At 36.7% G+C, this 23594-nt stretch overlaps 1 protein-coding gene across 11 annotated transcripts in view; it reads right to left on the bottom strand.

Annotated features, from left to right (window-relative positions):
• The window catches only part of LOC111054967 (homeobox protein prospero), a 134702-nt gene that overhangs the window by 93027 nt on the left and 18081 nt on the right, over positions 1-23594 (bottom strand). For all 11 annotated transcript variants that reach the window (XM_039427579.1, XM_039427577.1, XM_039427581.1 and 8 more), the window contains exons 2-3: positions 22602-22700; positions 11319-11354 (exon numbers count right to left, since the gene is read on the bottom strand). In XM_039427579.1, coding sequence (XP_039283513.1) covers positions 11319-11354; positions 22602-22607 — 42 coding nt within the window. In that variant the 5' untranslated portion in view covers positions 22608-22700. The remainder of the gene's footprint in view (positions 1-11318; positions 11355-22601; positions 22701-23594) is intronic.

Below are 23594 nucleotides of genomic sequence, written 5' to 3' on the forward strand. Positions count from 1 at the left end.
ATTTCATTATTCTACTTTTTGTTTTCTCATCAGAACTACATTTGGATGAATATATATATTTTGTAGAAAAAGTTGTTTGGGAGGAGATCCATCCTGATATACGCCTAATATTCAGTTTTCCAATAAACTACTGATTGTTTTCTCATTTGGTAATTCCATGACCTGGAGACATTATAATGATGAAAAATTCACGTAATAAGGTTATTATGACATCAAATAATCGTATGGTATGTTTAAATGAACACCTCTGATAGATTTATAGTGAAAACTATTGTAGGAAATGATAATTTTGTGTTCCTGGTATATTCAACTTCAAATGCTGTGTAGAACTTAAATTAGAGAATAAGAAGCTGATGTGAAGATGGAATCTATAATTAAATAAAAAATAGTCCATCATGACATAGAAATGGTGCTTATGAGGGTACGATCACTGCTGTGTCTAATCAGTTTATTTGATTAATTTTGACAAAGACAAGACGTTCGAAGATGTTTGTGATAAAAATATCAGAATCACTTTATCACTTTCCTTGTCATCTTCCAAGAGAGCCACTTGTGTGGAGTAGAAACGAAGGAAATCTGTAAGTTAAAGTGACAGCCGGTATAAAAGAAGATGGGGTAGATAAAAATCCCCCTTAAGAAGAAGATTCCTTGAATAAGCCGTTTCTTAAAGGGTGTTTGTAAGGCGACCTGTTGCTCCCCCAACTTAATCAAGTTGCTCCACCCAGGGGAGAAATCGAGCCGAACGTCTTACAAGAAGTTGTTCGCCTTTTGAACTTGTACTGCTTGTTTATCGTCTTCCCCTGTTCGCCAGTCGTTTCCCCTTCACATTCCGTTCCCTTAAACCGTTCCCCCTTTCCTCAATTCAGTGCCCTCTAAACAATCGTCTTATAACTGCCACCGACCTTATCTTGGCAAAGCACTCTACTTCTCAGTAAATGGTTTGGAACAAACACTTCCTAACTGACACCTGTTGACACGGATTCCTTCTTTGAAAAATATATGATTTTCTTCACTTGCTTCTAATTTGATTAGCTCTTCGGTTGATGAATTACTACAATCATTCTTGAAAGATTGATTGATTACTTTTCTTAATAGGAGTGATTAATTTGAGTTTTCTTCTCCTTCAAAGTAGTGAGATCTTATAAATTACAACTTGAATAAGATCTTCTAATACAAGTTTAAAATCTTACGATGAATCGCAATGAATTTGTTGGTAATGATATGAGTTCTAATAATACTTATGGGCTTGATGCTATTTTCAAGAGATATTGAGTTCATTTTCATTTAATTGATGAGGTCTTTGTTTCTTCCAGCTATCTCCTATTTTTATCAGGCTGATGAAATTCGAGTACGAAATTTATTGATGCTCTTCCAAAAAAATCTTTCAAGTAACAAGAGTAGGCCTACTCAATAAGATTGCATTAGAGAATGCGAATTTTAATGTTATGAGTATCAATTAATACAATTATATCTACTATACTGAGGAGTCTGTTCTGATCTAGCCAACCCACTCCATTACGGCGGTCAGGTATAAACTGTCTCACTCCAGTTAGAGACGATCGGCAGACCAGTTAGAGACGACCGCTCATTGATTATAGCGTGGCCTATTAGTGTCTCATGTGACCTATATTCACATATAATAGTTTGTGCAGTTTGGTTGCATTGCTTAGACTGCCATGCAATTTCGGATCTGTAGACAGATGCAACTGGTGTCTCATGCCCGGTTTACGAACCTAATGGCGTTTTTGTGAGCTACTCTGGTTTCTAGGATCTATTCGGGAACGTGGCGCCTATCACATCACCTGTCCTTCAGCCAGTAGAAGACTAAACAGACCACAACTAATCATCCTCAACCGTCTTCTGCTGAACCATCGTATTATGTTCACTGAACTGCAGATCACGTAGATTTTCGTCATTTTTCATAGGTCTCGCTCTTTAGATTAAACTTGATTACTATTTTTTTTGTGATTATGATTCGTGAGTAGGTCTATTACTAGGTCTGTTCTGTTTGAGTTGAGGTAAATCATAGATGCTGACATGAAAGTCAAGTTTGTGATAAAATAACTTTAGTAGCCTATATGCAACTCAGAAACTAATATTCATTGGACATTTGTAACGCACTATGTATTTCTTGTGTTCTTATTTCATGTTCTTCGTAATTTTGATAGTCTATAGAAACTTTGAGTTTCCTATACTGTATTCTTCAAACAATGGAATATTAGAAAGTTTTGAAGGAGAATGCATTTACAGCGGATGAGACAAATAGATTATGAACTATCAGAGTTTTCATGAGTCAAATTTTTCGTTCGACTATTGAACACAGAACCTGAAAGATAGCACAATGAAGATCTCTATCTATTATGAGAATGACAATCCCTACTCGTGCTATCTTTGAGTGATCTCAATAGTCATCCGTATACCCACTCTGAGGCTCCTCAGTTCAGACCGAATCCAACAATGTCAATATTGTTTCTCTCAAGACAAGAGTGGTTCTCGAAAGTGAACCCGTTTCCTTGCTTTGGATCTAATAGAGTTATTGGAGAAACCCTTGGTAGCTCAGGAGAACGCTCGAGAGAAAGGAGTGGACTCTAGCTAAGGATCAGCTGTTATCTAAGATCAGTTGTTATAGGGGCGTCTAGTGGCAATCTTCACAGAGTACACACGCATGTATGTCCAAGGGACCCCAGCAATTTTCTATCCTTTTCAATGTATTTATGAACCGGGTCTAATCTTTGTTTGTATTCCTGAAATAAAGACGCCGCTCTCAAAAGAGACTCGAAGAAGTCGATCGTTATCAGTCACTTGAGGCAAGTCTTGTTCAATAGAAAGCTACTTTGCTTCCACACTTCAGTCGATGAGACTATTTCAACATCTATCTTTTATCGCTGAGTTCATCCTCAGTCTTTCACAAAAGATGAGAAGATGAACCACCAAGTCAGTAGCCCTTTACTTGCAAACTCTTTCAGAGGTGCCCACTATTTTTAGTGTAGGATCTACAGAAAATACCTATTTAACAGAGAATACTTTATTTAATATTTGGAACTAATTCTTCATTGTGCTCCCAATACCTCAGTTCTTCAACTCGTAAAGTCATACCAATAGTTAATCATCCATCGTTAATCATAGCACTGAAAATCAAACAGCTCCACCCCACCCACCAATAAGCCAGCAGAAAACACTGCGAATACAGATTTTAATCAGCGCAGGAGCATTTCAATAATCTCCCACCTTTCCATCACTATGCTGCAATTGCGAAACTATGTTCTATGTTGGTGAATTTGTTCTGATCGGTAATATACGGCTGACGAGTTGCAATGACTGCTGCAGAGTGCACGGTAATATACGGCTGACTGCTGCAGAGTGCACACGTCACGAGTTGGAACACGTATTCGACAGGCGGGGCGCGGGGTGTGGCGAGGCGAGGCGAACCGCTCGGGGATGATTGAGCGAGCGAAAGGGTTAGTTTAGATGTGAGTGTGTGTGGGCCTTTATCAAATACATCGTTCGCAATAATTAGGCAATACTGTTTATCTCAACTGACATAACGTTACTGCCAACTTTATTAAAACGAAAGCTAGCAACGCGTAGAATTCCGCGCATCGGATTTTGACGTTAGTTTGTTATTTGACTGGTATTAGCTGCTTTGCCGGCGGTACGGAAGCCGCACTCTGCAAAAAACTAGTGTTGAAGGGCTCCCACTACCCTGCCAATGATTATTCGCTGTTAAATATATAACACCTGCTATTTCAACCGTTCAATTCGTTCTCTCTCACATTCGTTGATGTCGCTCGCAAATACAGTCGCGCTGATAATGTCTAAAACCGGTGTTATTGCGCTTTCTGAAATCGGCAAACATTAATAATTTTCGTATCCTGCTGCCGCTGATCGCTGCCATTATGTGTAGACGTGTACATTTAATATCACTGCAATTCAAATTATAAATTGATCACTAATTTAGCCTATTATCTCCAATTATTATATTAATTTCGCTGATACTATTCTGGAAGTGGTTTGATCTGGCAATGAGGTATGAGCAGAAATTAGTAGAGAGTTCAAATTCAAATTGATAGAAGTGTTGAAATCCATTAATTCAGATCCGTAATGAGGATAAGAATTTGGTATAGCCTACTTTATTCAAATTCGAAATTTCTAGTTTATTCATTTATTGACTGAAAAGTGGACTCAAATCAATTCAAGTGCATAACATAACCTATCATTTTTATTCATTCATAACTATACCTTCATTGTATTAACATTCATCCCATCATCATCACCTAGGCTTAAAATACTTCTAGAAAGTCGCATTTGTAAAATAATAAATAAAATAACTATTCGAATAACAATTTCATAATTTTCTTCAATTGATCAGAGTTCAATAAAATTTTATTATCATGGAGGTCTCTTCTCCACTATTTCTCCACTTAATTAGTTCCACTTCGTGAATAGTGGTGTCGACTTGATAAAAAAAAACTGCAGCTGAAAAACTGCAATGGCTTTATCAACCAGACAGAGATGTGTAATTGAATCGTTCGGAGATATCTGTCTGTGGAAGAAGATTAAGAACCAGGACAACACATGGCAAATTGCTAGATAATATTGTGCGACGTCTGTTATTCTACGAGGAGATAAAAGACGAGATGGAGCTGTTTGTTGGATGACAAATACTCTCTGACATCTAGTAGAATATAGGTAGGATATACTGAGTGGTGAATGTGTATAGTGAATATAGGTGAGCCCTCATGTAATAAAAAGACGGCGTAATGTCTCAGGGGCGATCAATTGTTTCTGACGGCTTCAAACTCGGAAGATGAGATTAAAAGAAGGCAAACCATGTATAAAAACAAGACATTATGTTCGTTTTTGCCCTCACAGCGGGTCATCTCTCACTCGTGCGAGGCCAGGTGCTATTCTAGTGAGAGTGGCACTAATCTACAACGTGGACCCAGTCTCGTTTAGCATCCCCTATACCAAATAAAAGTCTATTTTCTTGTGGCGTTTTCTCTTCCCTCGCAACGGTCACGAGCCATCAGTTGTATTAGAGGCTGCGCCGTTGAGATGTTTGGCCAAATGTTGTTTTTCCATGCCTTATCGTATTCTTCTCTAATCGATTAGCCATGTACGGTACCCGCTCCAGACGGATCTTCACAGTTGGTGTGTGGCGACCGCCTCTCCTTCAACTGACCACCTCCATATCTGACAGAGCATCTAGCATCTGTCTAGCCGCTGAAATCGATACTCCTACTCCTACACATCTATTTCTAGCCGCTTATTCTTGCATTGTTCAGCCTGCACTCGAAAGTAAACACACCAATCTCCAACTTCACTGACCATGAAACAAGATTAGATAGACTGGGTCCTCTTTTTCTCATTATTGTGGGCACTGTATTCATGAACTCCACAAAAGTTGGGCAGAAAGAAGGCATTTTCAAATTATAGATCCTCTTCTATCTAACATCTCTTGGAATGAATATTCCATTTCATTCATTTAACTTCTTTCTGCATTTTAATCTTGTACAATAATAAATCTCCTTGAAATCACTGAAACATTTCCAATATAATAAGTATTGGAATATTAATCAGTTCTACATATTTCCCAATCATCATCTGCATCCTCCCACATCCATTATTAGACAGTTTTGAAAGATTTACTGTTATCGGAATGATATGCATAGTCTACAGATATTATAATGGAATCGTCACATCAAAAATTATACCGATTCTTCAACTCTCAGTGTTATCGTTCACAAGTCAGTAGTGCACCTGGCACAATAAACGTGTAACAACTGGAAGAAAGTCATCTTTCGGCAGTTGTCGGTTTGTTGACGGTTGGGGCTTCTAAGCAAATACAAGAGAGGCGTCTGCAGCTCAACTCTCGATGCAGAGACTGATTTCCAGCAGACAGCTGTTCAAAGAGTCGACAGACCCGGGCTAAGTGCTTCAACTCCTTCCCAACACCCCTCCCCATCAACTTACTCGTCCCTCAATAACGAAACCATTATCAACGTTACTAGTATCTTAAATCTAGATGACTATCACCATTTTCATCATTGATCCACGTGGGTTTTTTCCAGTTTCCGTTTGTTTGAATACGGTTGAGGTTGTTATTTGTTTGTTTGACAACGGTTTTGGTTTTTTGTTTTTTTTTAAGTATATGCCGTTTTTTGCTGTAGTTTGGAGGTGTTTACGTTGATTTAGTTTTCAACTGGGTTTAGAAATGTAAGAGATTTTTCAACAATTTCACAATTTTCAAAATTTTGTTTGTAATAGTACGGGTTATGCATGTTTTTCTTTCACTACGGATTTTTGTAATTAAATAGAATGAAAACGTTTTCATACTAAAACGTATATAAGCTTCAACGTATGATCAGACGTTTTCATAAATTGTACCATTGTTTATTGTCACAATGTTTGATCGTAAACAACATCACCTATTGGAAAGATTGGATAACGAGAAGAATAGTGAATACAATATTGATTGATGGTATCAAATGATAAAACTTTCAGTGAATGAAAATGGTGAAATATTGATAAAACATTTTGGAATGAGAATAATATAAAGTAAGCACAGAAAATAAAGGACACATCAGTGAAGTTCCAGTAACTTCATCAGTTCTTCTGAGATCTCAAACTCAGAGCTCTGAGAAATCAAAGGCAAATTGATAATGTTCAAAATAGTACTCACATTATTTCGAATGATCAATGAATGTTCAATGCTCGAACAAATGAGTTTGATGTATAATTTTAGTTCTGTTTCTATTTGTATTTTGCAAGATTGATTGCTATAAGGGTATATAGGGTTGATGCATTCCTTTACCTGGAAGAATGTGCGAAGCCTTGACTCGCTGCCGAGGGTTAAGTGTAAGAGAGGGCCGACTGCGCCCCAACTTCTCCCTCCCAGGTATAAAATAAAGGCAGTCATTCTATTCTATTCTATTCTATTCTACAATCGCTTAGTGTGGCTGTGTTCATTATGGCTTGGTCAATTTTAATTAGTTGGAACAATATATCGGGTTAATAATGTTTGTCGTATTCGTAATATGTATAATTAGAGGGGACGTCGCAGGTCCCTTGGCGGGTTATTCTCGTTCTCCATTTCGCCCCAATTCGGGCTTAGCGCGTTCCAGGATTGTCAACCGATTTTGGCGAGCTCTTACATAAACGCTAATAATCTTCGGGTAGTGGTAAGGCCTGGGCATATTTGTCATGCACGCTTAATCATAAAACAAGTGTATACGCTTGTGCGTGTGCGTATGTTTGTTTGTTGCACTGACATTGTTATTATTATTATAGTTGCAACACGGTTACTACGAAACAGGGTTACCTTTAATTATGCGCCGGATACATTTACGCAACACTTATTAATGTTGGCACTGGAACCCTGTCAAAAGACTTATTGTTTCCACTGGTCCCCCAACTATGCATCAATAAATTATGAACTACCAACAACCCGCACAGCGCGCTCCAATGGATTTCTGATTTTTCGACTGCTTTCACTCTCTGTGTAATATTATAGTTCATATTGCTGTTCATTAGCTCGGATTAGTTTGTCTACGGCAGGCCGACTTTGATATAACAGACTATTCAACGATGTTCATCCTACTCGTATTTTCGAAAGGGAGATTATTATAGTTTGCAAGGATTCACTTTCCAATTTCCAGTGTCACAATTTTTCATTTTTATATAATTGAAATCAATATCGTCTCCGTATGAATGAATATTGAATTGATTAAATTCTGCAGTATTTCTATTTATTATGATCATAGTCATACTGTTAGCCCACCGTCATTAAAATAAAACTAATCAATATATACAGTATCATTCAACCCAAATACACTTTTCAAATTCTGTGCTCAAGAAAGGTAGAAGTAGTTGAATTCGAACGAAACTCACGAAAAAGTTATACGAGGCGCAAAGGACTGAGGCGCATAATACTGAACTCTAAAATAGAAACTTCTGCTCAGAAAGTTTTCGCCAGCATTCATAAAACTTCAACCAACAGGCAAAGAAACGACGGAAACGGCCAGTTCTTGTAGACGTATTGGTGAGCAAATGCCTGATGTTTGCTCAGGAATTCGATTGAATGCTAGCCAACATCTTTGATGAGAGTTCTTTGCTTGCTTCTTACGAGGAACTAATCGAAAGGAGAAGATAATTAACATAACTGCGAGAAGTTGCTCAAGTTGTTTGGTGGTATTTGCCACGACGGTGACCACCGTCCCAACCTAATCTAGATTAATCGAAGGGTTTGCCCGACTGGGGACAACTTATAATGAAGGTGCTGATCTAATGGAGTCCGTGGAAGCAACCACGCGCAAGCGACGATAGCAACTGCTGTTTGCTGCTCGCTGCTAAGAAACACTTATCCTTCCCTCCACTTCCACCACCTCCTCATCCTCCTGCTACCTCTCTTAACCTCACCTAGGTTTCACTTTGCTCCAACTTGCTGAACATTCTCAAACAAGTCACATTGTAACTGATACTGCCCCTCTGACCACATGAAAAATTCATTGCTCACTGCCAACTTCTAGTCCAATTATGTTTTTCTTCAGAATGTCGTTTGATGCGGAATTTGGTAGTTACAGCATCTAAGTGATTAAAGTTCGACAGAGGTTAAGTGAAGATTGAGAGTGGGAATAGAGGATTAATAGGCTCACAGACTACTTGTAGATTATATTTGTGACTGATATTGTAATTTGTTTATTTTTTAATAAATGTATGTTTGTCTGTTTTTCAAATTGAGTGTGTTTTAATGGTTTGAAGACTATACTTTCGAACAATGAACCAAATCTGTACTTTGAATAGATGTACAATGATTTACTCTGTAGCCTACTGTTTAATGGAAATTATGAACTTTGAAACTGGGTTATTTTTAGTTTATCTGTTAGTATTTCTTTCAAATTAACTATCAATTCCCATCGTTTTTTGTAATATTTTTGAAACAGAGTATTCTCTATACTAGTCTTTTGCACTTTCAGAGACTCTGCAATTTTTATCAACTGTGTAATGAAGATCCAGAGGCTTAAAAGTTGTACTCGCATAACGATTGTCTCGCTGATCGAGTGAAAGTGGATTGCTTTTAATCCTAATCCTACGTGCGAGTAAGTTATGAGTTGTAAGTGAAGTCGAAAGGGTTTTGAATAAGAAGAAGAACAATAAGGATGAAGGGAAAGACAGAACTTGGTCTCCGTGTCACTGATTGTAACCAGATTCCATAGTCTCTTAATCATTCTTCACTTGCTCATCCTTTCCTTCATTCTTGATCCCTTCTTGTATTTCTGAATCCTCCTCTCCCCTTCCCTTCAAGATCCTTACACCGACGTAAAGCAATTAAATGCGTCATTTGGGCGCGGCTTTAAAACAAATCTCCCTTTCAGAAGCCGAGCTTAAGATGGCACAAGTAAGAAATGCTCCTCGTAAAAATATGAACGCCTTAAAACTTTTTCGCTCATCGGGTTTTTCGTGCATAATGTTCTTAATTGTAATCACTCCTCAAATGATCTTTTTTCCTCTCAGTACTACTGAATCAAAGAGAAAACGATGATGTGATGCAGAGTGCACTTCTATTGGTTTCTCAACTTCCTGTCGGGTTTCTAAGTTTTCTGTGGAGCAGCAATTAGAAAAAGAGCTTTGGATTGCTGACGTTAAACTTCAAAAATATGTTATGCTAAAACCTGCTCTACATTCAAAAGCGTACTAACGCAATACTTATATCCATAATAATAATTATTGAACCAATGGAGATTATTAGAATAACATATGAAAAAAAATGTTAAAGTACAGACTTTTATTAAACAAAGAATCGACCATTCATCTATCTACTTATAGAACAGGAACTCTAAACAGTTAATAAAAAGAAAGCAGAGAGAACCTGGAGTGCTGTAAACACAATAATATAATTTTGGTAATAAATGAATGAAATGAATTTCATCATCTGACAACCATGGAAGTATTAATTTGACATGGGCTTGAATCATATCGGAAAGCTGAACATCAAATATCAATCACGAAACCAATATTTGTATTTCCTGTTGAATTATATGAATAAAAATTAATAATTCATATTAATCGCAATAAATGACGTTCTTCGAATAAGCAATATCAATGTCAAAAGCGAACTCTGACTATGAAAGGATTTGAAATAAATCACACCCCGATTCCAGAGATTATTCATTGTTTTTCTCTACAATTGAACGTTTTAAAATGGAATGATGGGGGGTGTAAATAAATTGAGAATGATACGCTAATAATATTCATTGATAAACTGTGTACCGTTAAGCATGGTTGAGGTCCGTTTTAGGAAAAGAAGGGAGAAGGGGGCCCAGTGATTATTACCGCGCTCATTTGTTGTGAATCGTGGAACACATTGACAGAGGCACCAAAAATCATTCAGTCCCACACGCACATACACACAAACAACTTGATTTCAAATACGCAAGGGCTTAGAATAACACACACCAACGCTCACATAGTGTGCAGAAAGAGGTAGACAATCGGAATTGTGCAATGATGTTTTAAATGCGAGGTGTTAATGAATTTAGCCATTGAAAATAGGGAATTGATCAGGCGTGCTATTGAACATGCCACAAATGCCACATTGTAATTTCCAAATTTGCTGGCTTGTTCAATCATTGAGCCAAGCTCTATCAGAATTGTGTAATTTTTCCGATTCATTCCTCAGATTTGATAAAATGATTATCACTTTGTTACATTGTAGCTTCTTGGAAAACCTCATTGATAGAAGGACGGAAAATTTACATGAGAACTAGAATACATAGATTTCATTTTGAATCTTTTAGAATTGATTTCAAAAGTTGTACTATAATGCGTTTTCCTTTCGAATTGCGTGAGTGGAATCCCATTTATCATTTCCAAATTGAATGGGCTAGTCGAAGAAAATATCATTTACATCTAGTATTGATTTTACATCACTATTCATCGATGAAAGAAACTTTGATCGTACAAACAATGTTATTTCAAATGCTATTTTGGAAAACCAGATTTTATTTTTGTGAAATGATTTTCCAGTACAATGGGAGAATAAATAACGTCTACTTCTTTAATCAGCTACAGGAAGACTGTCCAACCAGAATAAAGTGAACTTTACTAAAACGGAATGAGCTTGAACTCATGTGAGTAATACTAGTAAGCAGCACCTCTTCATGAAATCAATAATTTTATATTATCGGAAAGCGGGCCAACCCTCTTCTTGATGCATGTTGTGTAGTGATCTAGTGGTATGTGAATCAAAGGGAGTATTGTTTTTAAACTGTATAGATTTAAAAGTAGAACGATAGCATACAATAACTCAGGGTACTTACTCGTAAGAGATTCTCAATGTGTTCCCAATTCTTCAACTGTAACAAACAAGAGAAATTTAGCAGTATTAGATGAATGTTGAACATTATCAATAGGCTACGGATTATTCTTAATTAAGCGAACAGCTAACAGCTATGTGAAAATTATTCTAGTCTTATATTTACGACGATGAAGTTCTACGAGTATGCGATTTAATTTACTACTACAAATTAATATGCGATACACCATTGAAATCTTGTCATTGATTTTTTTTTTCAATTTAGAGACAGTTCCCCGTTTTTTTAATTATTACACTAATATCATTTGTTTTTCTCAATTTTAAAAGCTGATAAATTATGGGAATCATTAGCGTCAGTACGTATACCATAATTCGATACTTTGTCTTATACAGACAAATCATCCTTTCATCATTATTCGCATTTCTCATGTTGCTTTATTTCAATCGTGGTAATTGTAGGAATTAACGATAATCCTGTAGCGCAAGAGATCTTCAACAAACAAAGGATTGAGTCCTGGTCTATAATGCCGTTACGATCATTAAAATTCAGATTCAGAGATTTGCAGTGAACATGAATTCAGTAACGAAGCTGCGTGACGGTGATAGATCAGGAGGAAGTTGAGAGAATTCAAAGTATTGAAGTTCAACCATGCGTGTCTCCAAACACAAACAAAAAGGCGCAGAAAAGATTGCTGGAATGGCGAATTGGTTCCCACAGCATAGCGCAATAAAAAGTTCGTAGTTGTTGTCTATGAAAAAGGGAACAGAATACAAAGTGAAATAACTACATAAGTAAAAAGAGGTACACCCATTGCCTTGATATGGGTTGCACCAGTGCACCAACATATTGTTATACAAAGAGTAAACTCGTTGCTCTTAATAGCCGTCCCCCCACATTTTATAAAAAGGTAACACCCGTTCACTTGGCCTTACATACCGGAAACGATGGACGAGACAGTAGAGATACAGTGGGCGGTGTCCTCCAAGTTGAAGCGAGTCCCCCGGGAGAACTCCACCTCCGGAGACCACCATTAGCCCCCACCCCCCCAGGGGGGACCGGAAACAGCGATCTAGAGCTGATGTGCGGATGTGGCCACACAATACATTCCTGAGGATCTACGGACCATAGCCACGTTACTTCCTGCTCGGACAATACTCTCTCACAAAAACGAAGAGTAGGAGAGTAATCGTGATTACAAAAATGGCGGCGGACGGAGCAAGACAGAATGACCAAGGACGGACGCAGCCGAACGGGTCACGTGACCCCTTGCTCACTCTTTCTTGATGCTGCCAACCGTTGCTGCCCGCCTCTGACTCTTCTGGTCGACAGCCAACCAGTTCGGTTCAAAGAGAAGACGAACTTTGTGAGAGGTGTTGCGGCCATTGCTTCTTTCCAGGAGAGTGGACTTCCACTGGCCCGACTTCATCACAAGTCGATTTCGATTCATCATTAATGAGATTTATTCCTGGAATTGAATCTGGATTTATTTTGAGATTGAAAAATCGAGAAAATAATAACATTGATGCTTTTTCACATTTATTTATTATATTTCATCTTGTGAATTGAACTGGATGTATTCTTAAATTGAATAATCAGGAATAAAGATATTCGCTTCCTATTAATGATATTATTACTCATGTTGAGGATGTATATTGCAGCCTATAAAAATAATATTTATTATTATATTTATTTATTTCATTGACAAGCACAAATCATAATTATAATATATAATATGATTGGGAGAAGACAGGCACAGCCCAAAACTGTCTTCTCCCAAATTTTTACAAAATGAAAGATTCAAAAAAGAATGAGGTTAAGATTTCACTTTTCACTTCAAAAAGTCCAATTTCCACTTCAAAACTAATGACTGAAATTCAACAATAAACTATATTGTAGCATTCTAGCCTCAACCAGATATATTTACAATTTACTTTTGTTAAAAAAAGTTTATTTGTCACAAAGTGACTACGAGTTTGTTTTGTTACTCATACAATCAACACTTGTTGGACATGATGAGTCAAAACTGGAATTATAGTTATTTAATTGAACTATGAAAAACGTATTACACCAACCATGAAAAATGGTGAAAAATGATAGATGATACTCTAATTTGCGACTTGGATATAATAATAATCAGAAAAAAATCAGGAGTTTCTGTCGCCGGCGACATTTACAATCTTTTGTGGAGCAGAGATGATGGTGATGATCGAAGAGGCCCTGAGCCAGCAATAATTATCAAGAGAGGCACATCTTCCTCATTTTGTCTGTGTGCTGTGCTGCCATGTGAAGGGTGGCCCATGATGATGGGACACCAGAGAACTTCTTTTCAGTTTTCCTTTTATCATAAGACTCTCGAAACGACGACGACGATGACAACGTAAGAAGGGTGAAAGGTGGAAGAGGATAGTAGATGTGCATGTGAGGGGAGTGCGAGAAGGATGTAAGGAAAAGAGGAAAATGGAAAAGTAAAACTAAGCACAATACGGTGGCAGGAGACGCATTGAAATTAAGAAGTGCGTAGAAATCTTAATTAATAGTAGGCAGGTCTTTTTTGCTGTATGTTTGTGTGTGAGTGTGGGTGTAATATACGGAGAGAGGAAACTCAAGCAGTAGGCCTACATCCCTGTAAGTGGAAGAAGGGTTGACATCTCGCCTTCAAACCGAAGCCCTTCATACTCATCGCCTTTCTTGCTTTTCTTGCCGAAAGAGTGAGTTCGTGGCCTCTTGCACTATACCTATAGATTTAGATGATCTGTTTTTGCACGATAGGGAATGAATGAAAGGGCTGAAGGGAGTCAGGGACTGAGGATGCTTCAGAGACCCCCCTGCTGGCCTCTCGCGCCCTTCGACGCTTCCTTAACATCTTTTGACGCCACCAGCATCTTAACACCCCTCACTCCACCACTCTCACCTCATTAGCAGTTGCTAAGTTTTCTTCGCTGCTTTTCCTTATCCATTCACAACGTCTGTGATTTTCTCGCTATCAACTTCCTTGTGAAATTTAGGGATTAGTTTGGCACTTTTTAATACTGAAAATTTACGATTAGGATTTCCAAATTAATCTCCATTACATTTGAAATCAAAATATTATAGTAATTGAAAGCGTGCTATTTCTGCAGGCTACTCGTGTGTTTGTGTGTGTGTGTGTGTTGTGTGTGTGTGTGTGTGTGTGTGTGTGTGTGTGTGTGTGTGTGTGTGGTGTGTGTGTGTGTGTGTGTGTGTGTGTGTGTGTGTGTGTGTGTGTGTGTGTGTGTGTGTGTGTGTGTGTGTGTGTGTGTGGTGTGTGTGTGTGTGGTGTGTGTGTGTGTGTGTGTGGTGTGTGGTGTGTGTGTGTGTGTGTGTGTGTGTGTGGTGTGTGTGTGTGTGTGTGTGTGTGTGTGTGTGTGTGTGTGTGTGTGTGTAACGGAATGACTTGAAATTCGGAACTTAAGGACCGTACAATATAAGGATCCGACACGAACAATTTCGATCAAATGCAATTCAAGATGGCGGCTTAAATGGAGAAAATGTTGTCAAAAACAGGGTTTTTTGCGGTTTTCTCGAAAACGGCTTCAATGATTCTGATTAAATTTATACCTAGAATGATCATTGATAAGCTCTATCAACTGCCACAAGTCCCATATCTGTAAAAATTTCAGAAGCTCCGCCCCATCTATGCAAATTTTGATTTCAGATTCCAAATTATTAGGCTTCAGATACAATTTAAACAAAAAACTTCGAGTGGAAAAGATTGAGCATGAGAATCTCTATAATTAATGTCCAGTAACATTTCCACCTAAAATATTGAAAATAAGATCGAAATTCGAGAAAATAAATATGTTTATCCAATTGCAAACTGTTGGCAACAACTGTTGATTCTATTAAATCATAGAATTCACTATGAAGAGATAGCAGACCTCGTGTGTCTCCAGCGTTATTGCCCTGTCACCAGCTGGCTCAAATATTTGAATAGTAGACTTGAGATGCGCGGGAACACCAGTGTCAGGTGATCAATTTTCATAACGGCAAGGAAAGTTGTTTGAGTGCGCCACTTCAGATTTTTATTATTTTCATTTTGTTGGAAGTTTCTAATTCAACAGAAAGAAATTATGGTGCTTCAAAATTTATTTCCTCTAGTCTTCTAAGTTCAATATTTGAAACGAGGGGAGAAAAAATATTGGAGTCTTAATTCGGAAAGTTCATTCCTTTCATCTTTCATTATCAGACTTACGCCCAACTTCTTGATCCATTAATTAATAGTCTGTTGAAGCTCTATGGAGATATCGATAATGATGTCTCTGTAATGATTTGAGACTCACAGCATTATTCAATTCGGATTCTTTAGGCTTTATAATTATAAATGAGTCACCCTGAGGGTTTAAGATCATATTCTTTGTTGAAAAATGGAATAAAGATCTGCCGTTTACTTGACATCGTAGACTGGTTATCAGAGAGGGGTGGGGGGACTCCTTCTTGAAACAATGTTTGAAGAATCGTCTCATGATTATCCACGATCGCTGATTGAAGATTTTGAAGCATATGAGTTTTTTGAGAGAATATATCAAAACAAAGAGCGCAGAACACTGAAAGAGCTGAAAATAACTTTTATTCGATTCCATTTTTCTTCATCTCTTTCTATCACGCTCACTCTTTTCTCTCTTTCTTGCGTACTGCATACTTTAGAATGCACGACCCATCCTTGAAGACGCTTGTTGCCTAGATAAAATCTAGACACATGGTCCCATAAACACCTCACTCTACTTGAGCTTTAATATTAATGAGAGATTGGTGTTGATAAAGCAGCTCTTATAGTTGAATTGAAGAAATCAAGATGAATTAATTTTTAATTTCCATAAGAGGCCATCGACAGAAATAGAGCAATTGTGGTGTCAATAGTAATATAGTGATAGTAGATTTGAAGGGTGTGAGGTGGTGTGGTAGGGAGGGAGGGAGGGAGGGAGGTGTCTGTAAACAGCTAAGTGATGATCAGAGGGAGATAGTGCATGGAGAATGCGCGTGCGGGTGTGGCTTGAGTACATACATGTTCATTGAGAAGGGCCTGTCATGTGAGCATGTGTGTGGGTGTAAGTGCATGTGTGCCTCCGCATTAACACATTAGTGTAGTCCGATACAGTACGCTATATAACGCTTCCTCAGTACCTAATTAGGTGGATGAGCGTGCGTGTGTGGGGCGGCTAGTTACACATATACATAACAGCACAACAGTCTGCCACTACATAATGTCATTAATTACACCTAAAACTGCCATCCAAAGTAGTAATTCTTATTCTGAGTTGGATCATTATGCTCATCCTTACAAGTAATAAAAATAGAATCTTAACCATTGAACTATGAAATATTTTTCCAATTTCAAATAAACAGCAACTCTAGTGTCAATTTCTCTGTATAGTGGTTGACTTGTACGATCTTATTCAAATTTACACTATAAACAAGTTTTACAGAATACATGAGCTAAATACTGTACTTATTTCCAAAATGAATTCAATTGATACCCTATTTCTAACGAAATCAACTTGTATCAAGGTCTGCTCATCCAATGATGAATGATAAATTCGAGTGGAGAATGATTGAATATCCCTTGGAGTCTTTGTAATTCATTGCATGTTTTAATTCTCCAGTTTATAGCTTCTACTAGAAGATAAATGAGATAATAACGAATTTTAAGGTTCTATTAGTGAGGTTCACGTTTATTCCGAAACAAATGTTGACCATTGTTAGAGTCGATCGAATCGTCACCGAGCTGCACAAAAGAATACCAGTGTCAAGGTGATGCCCGTTAACTTGTGATCTGTGTTGTTTTAGAGGCGCAAAACCATCGGAGCCTTCTTAATCAGAGTAGGCTGGAAAAGGCAGCTCTAATGAGGATGCACTGTCGGCGACCCGTTAAGACTGCATTTCAACAAAAAAATGTGCTGAAAAGACGATGCATAGGGTTGAGATTCAGATGCGCTAACATAACTAGACAGGCTCCAACACTTCTTAACTCAACCCTTTTCATCATGTCGTCAGCATTTCTATTACACTCTACCCAAAGGAGACATCATCATAAGGGTTGAAAAATACAAACAATTTCTAATATTGAAGTATCATCTTGTTTAATTCCAAGATTACTTCAACATAAAATCAAAAATTTCATCAATAGACAAGTATTCGCAACCAATACCCCATACTGTTTATCAGATTCTTCTAATAAGTCATTCTGATTTAGTTGTTGTTGATGTTGTTAAATGAATTTGAATTTGAATATTGATTATCCTGAATGAAGCAGTTTCAAAAAATTGTTCAAAGCTTTTCATATTATTCGATTTCGGAATTGAATTCATTGAATGAGATGATCTTCAGATACATTTATCTAGTAGCACATTTTGAAACACGGTACATTTTGAATCATTGACCAATTTCGAATAAATATCATCGATAGGCTACAATCAGTTCATACATAGTTCACTCGAAATTGCTAATATAGTAGAAAAACATAAATAATCGATTTACTAAACAATAACATATAGGCCTAAGGCAAATGTTCGCATGTTACTAGACAAGTGAGGAAAGTAGTATCCGGAAACGATCATGACTTTTGAAGATTGACGCAGCTTGAAAAATTAAAATAATTTGAAACGAATGTTTTCTGTATCATTTGTCTTTCAAATGAGCTGTGATATCATTTTCCCGCTTCCCACTCAATTCTCAGACAAGGAAAGGAATCTCCGACTGATGATAAAGAGGAGAGGAAACAACTATCTAGTTGGCGAATTGGACTAGTCACAAATCTGGCCTCAGATCGAGACACTTCAAGATAGTGGCACTGACGAACTCAAACTTCTCATCCGAGATAAGATTATTCAGCTACTATTTTTATTCCAAGCATTCTTATCCTGCTCCCAGCAAAAGTTTCCTGTTTTTCGTCTGATGGATGAAGGAAATGCTTGTCAGTTATCTTGAAGTTACAAAAAACAAAGCTGGACAGAAATGATCTTTGCCTATCAACATGAGTTCAACATGATAATTCAAGTGCTATATAAAATGGTCCAGGTTTATTACTAGAGCTGAGTTTTGAGGAGTAGGTGAAAATATATTTTATTGATTAGAGAAGATTGAAGAGCTTCTCCTCCGAAAAACCAAAATCAAGACACTGGAAAAATAATTATTGAACGAGTCTGTACTTATTCAACGTAGTAACTGATGAATATTCAAAGTTCCCACCGTCCACTAGTTTAAAAACTATTAAAAGTTTAACAAGCTAGACGTGCACTAAAAATAATTACAGTTTGAAAACTCAGCACGTAACTTGTGTTTTGCGATGAATCCGATGCAAACCGTTTCGATGAAGAGCTTAAATTTCACTTGAAACTTGAGGACATGCTGTCTTCTTTTTATTTTAGTGAACATTACGCAAAAAATAGGTCTTTTAGCTTCACCTGCTCGAAAGACTAGTTATAAATTCTTTAATTGGATAATTGGTGTATTTTAAGTTAGAATCAATTTGAAAACCGTTCGAGAAGTCGAGAACTCTGTGGTCGACAAAAGAAAAGGGCCAAGAACTTTTCAAAACTTTAAAGAGTTGAAGGTTTAATCTGGTACGCTATGAATTATTCAAATGTTCCACCTCATATTAGCAAGGATTGTGTTGTGAAATTAGCTTGGAATAGGATGAAGAAACAAGCCTGGCTCACTTTCTGACATTCAATATTAAATATTGAGCAAGCAAAAAATGTGTGAGCAGTTTCTTCCAACTAGTTTAACATTGTGTAATGACCCTAGATCGATCAGTACACCTTCGTGACTGAGCTTGTGTTCGAGAAAATTCCGAGTATGATTATTCCAAGGAAATTATGAGTCAACCACAGTCAAGCTTTAAAAAGATAGACGTTGGAATAATTCACATTAGATCATCATTGAGAATGCTTTGGAAATTTTTCTAGCTTGTAACTTGTTCCAGAACCAATAAAATCCCGATAGTTGAAGAAAAGATAGGTTATTAAAATATGGGTCAAGTTTTACGGTGCATCTATTTCAAGCGTTGCTGCAAGATGCTTTTTAATATAGTGGAAGATGCTGTCGTTTGGCAGACGTCTGCCATCAATGGTGATGAGCGATTAGCAGTTGCAGTCGGTTCTTGTGAGAAGTTTTTGGACCGAATCCCGCCAGCTGATGACTGACTCTCGTGTGCTTTACGACCCATTGGCCGACACAAGCCACTGCCAAACAGGCCATGCTTAACTCCTGCATCCTAGTTAAGTGTTCGCGTCTCAAAAATACACTTCCTCTAATTCATTTACAGAAAACTCAGGGACTGTCAATGCTGTCGATATGCATGTAGATGGATATGTATGATATTGATTATGAGTGTGAATTGAATGAATAATAAGTATCAATAATCACAGTAATGTTAAAAATTTTGAAAAAAGTTGTGATAAAATGATGAGAATACGTGTAAGAGGATCTTGTTTAGAAGAGATTCATGATGACTTTGATCAAGAACATCGAAGGTTGGACGGAGTAAAAGATGATACTTCTTGACTAGAAGTTGATCGAATAAATTAAAACTCATACTTATTGATAAAAATTCTTATTAGTGTATGAATTGTTTGTCAAATTTGTAAAGAATGTTAGTTATTATTGTGGAATCCTCTTATATTAAGCGAGCAATTTCTGTATTTATATATCTAGTTATTTTTATATCTGGTTATTTATGTTTAACGGATCTTGAAAACATATGATAACAAAGATCATAATATTTATGATATAAAGATTCGATTGCACTAGGTCTCATTCTTTGGAAAACTCGCTGAACGACATTGAAAGGATAATTCATCCTTGGAAAACAGATGATAATTTCGTCGTCTCTCGATAACAGAAGTTGCGTGTGCCTGTGTGAGAGAGAGATAGAATTATTCCCAGTGGTTTAATCATAATCAATCAGCGAGAAATTTTATCTAGCTAGACATTTAATCAATTTGATCAACATAGTCTGATTTGTTGACATGACATGATAATCATTCTAAACTAGAGTATATCATAATTTTTATTATCATTCAAATCATTATTTGACAATTTTAAGTGATTAGTGAGTGTTATTTTGTCATTTAATTTGGTTTGTATATAATCTGAATTATATTTTTTGTTTTCAAATGTGTGAACAGAAAATTGAACCTGAATTCAAGTGTATGGAACATAACCTACTTTCTGGACTATTTATAGTGTATAAATCAAAATTCGGGAAAGAAACAGTTTTGGGCTGTGCTGTTAGTACTTCCCCAATAATTTTAAAGAATTGTGTTTGGTTTATCAAAAGTCAGTAAATAAATAACGAGCGAAGCTCGGTGCACCGATGTTTAGTTTAAGATTCAAACAAGTTTGCTTGTTGTTCGGTTTCTAAAGACATGATTCTCAGTACGAGTAGTACTTGGCTATGACTTATAGCTAACAGAAATAAATCTATTTCATGAAAAAATTATGACCTATTTCATGAACTTTAACACATCTTTGCAATGACTTTATCATTTTTGTCGTTGTTTGTCATATCAATTTACTGTCACCAATATTGAGTAAAAAATCACATTCAGATTTCTCAATTCAGTTGAAGAGAGATCACTTCGGGACCTTGGTTGCATTATTTGTTGAGTGGAATTAAATTGACCAGGATGCAGAATAGATGAGAATCATTTCGCAATCTGGTGAACTAATTATATTCTCCTCTCATTTGCTCTGGTCTATCATCATTCACCTGATCGTAACTTCCTGTATCTTCTTCCGCTGAAAAGATCCGGACTATAGCACATACAACCTTATCATCTTATCTCTCACTCTATTTCGCTGGTGATTATCAGAACCAAATAGAACCAACTCCTCATTGCATGTCATTAACTTGGAGTATACTACTACAATGACTATTATAATGAAACGGAAGTGCTGTTAGAAATCCTATTTCATTTTCTGCTTCAAATATCGTGAAAGAAGAGCGAAATTTCATAGCCACATGATCATTATGTAAATGGGTAGCAAAATTACAAATTACTTTTGTAATTCAGAAATAGGCGAAATGATTATTGTTATAAACAGATGAATTATTATTGATGTTAAGTTTTTATTTGATGTAAACTTTAGTAAATCTTTGATAGGTTTTATGAATTAGTTGTTTCTGTTTCAAGCAATTTCATATCAATAACTGTTAATTGCTTCAAGTGGTTTGATATGTGAATTTAATAACACAAAGTTGATTCAAGTTTCATGTGGATGAATTGTATAAGTATATGTATGTTTTCAGAATACATAAATCATAAATCATTGAAGATACTCCTCATTATGCATGGAAAATTACTGATTAATCAATATTCATCGATGAGATTTATAACTGGAAGAGTTCACATAAATTTGTAAATTATAATTCTTCTCCTCTAAGTGCCTATCCGTTCCGAATGTTGGCTATCAGCATGGCTATCTTGACTTTGTTGGTTGCGATTCGGAAGAGTTCTACTGATGTTTTACCGAACCACTTCCTCAGATTTGCCAACCAAGATATTCTTCTTCGACCCGGGTTTCTCTTGCTGTTTATCTTGCCTTGAAGGATCTCTTGCGGTACCTTTCGTGCCCGTACCTTTCTGTGTTCCTCATTATATGTCCGAGGTATTGGAGTTTCCGGAATCTTATGGTGTTTATCAACTCTGCTCCCTTTCTCATGCGCTGCAGTACTTCTGCGTTTGTGACTTTTTGTGTCCAAGATATCCTTGAAATAATAATTACTTCATGATAATTGGAACTACATAATAGAGTTCGAATATACTCGAGAAACTGTCGATGAAAAAACAAAAGTTCCTGAATGTACAATCCATCTCTTCCTTTATACTAGGTTTCCATTATTAATAAAGAGCTTGAAGCTTATATAAATATAGTATAGGAAGTTCTGAAATAGGCTACTCATTGTCATAGTCATGACACTTTTCATAATATTCATAATCACTTATCTTTAATAAAAACTCACGAGTAGGAAAAATATGCATAGAATGAGCCATATCCATTGTGGAGAGAGTCTATTCAAGACTGAGTAGTGATTTTTTGCAAGCGAAGAAGCTCGACACCAGTTATTTCTTTTCAAATTTGTCGCAGCTCGAAAATGTCACAAACAGTGAAATTAGTGTAACGTTGATCTTTCCACTTGGACAAACTTGTTGCAGCAGTTACTCATCTCAGGTTAAACTTGAGCTTTCACCTAATCTACTCATTATAACTGAGTAAAATAAACAAGAAAAGATGATGTCAAAAACCTTACTAAAGGACGAGACTCACGTTCATTCATGTAGCTCAGCGTATTGTTTTGTTGTTGTGAATATCGATGTGTCTATAGCCTAGAAGAAGAAGACATCCGCCAGTCAGTTTCGTTTATAGCTGAAAAAGAAGAAACAGTTATCATTATAAGAATGTTGTGTGAATATCGTATAAAATATTAAAATGTGATTTCTATATTTTTCTGCTTGGAAAATAAACATAGGCTACAGCTATCCATCGTAGGATAACAAGATTCTTCCATAAAATAATTTCCAATCAAGCCTTATTCCACAAAGTGTTGTCCAAACATTCCCTACATTCTAAGGATAAATGGAAAAATTATAATTAATGAACTTCCAACTTTTTTATTGAACAGTGTGATGAATTTAATAAAGCAATGATAATCAATCGAATTGAGGTTTCACATCAATTTAAAATTTGCTTCACCGCTCAAATTCAGATGACAAACTATCCCATTGAACGTTAGATACGCATCCTGTCCAGGAATGGCAATGGCACAAGTCCATTTTCTACCCGCTGCGCGCTTATGACATAATAGTATTCCCATGAAATGCCAATAATTATTACCAAGTCCATTGCTGTCCCTTTTAGCTGCAGGGTAATACAGCACAGGGTTTTGTTTGTGAGAGTTGGTAGGATGTGTGTGTATATTGTGTTAGTGAAAGTGTACGTTGGACTGGACTCACTCATGTGAGTGATTGTCAACTAGGATGGTGAGGGAAGATGGTTAGAAGGGGTACAAGCGATGTTAATTTAAGTATACGGTTTATGTGTTCACCCCATGCAAGTCCAGTGAATGGATGCTTTATACCGGTGTAATTGTTCATTAGCGTATACGCTACTCTCAATTAACAATAATAATCGATATAAATGTTGATAGAGAATGTATCACCGTTCATATCATTACAATTTCGATAAACATTATTGTTCGTCCTGTTTGGAAAGGTTTCTTGGTCATTCTCTTGTTGAAAGTGAGGTTTGTACAATGGAATC

This window comes from Nilaparvata lugens, chromosome 4, assembly GCF_014356525.2.
Source record: "Nilaparvata lugens isolate BPH chromosome 4, ASM1435652v1, whole genome shotgun sequence".
NCBI lineage: Eukaryota > Metazoa > Arthropoda > Insecta > Hemiptera > Delphacidae > Nilaparvata > Nilaparvata lugens.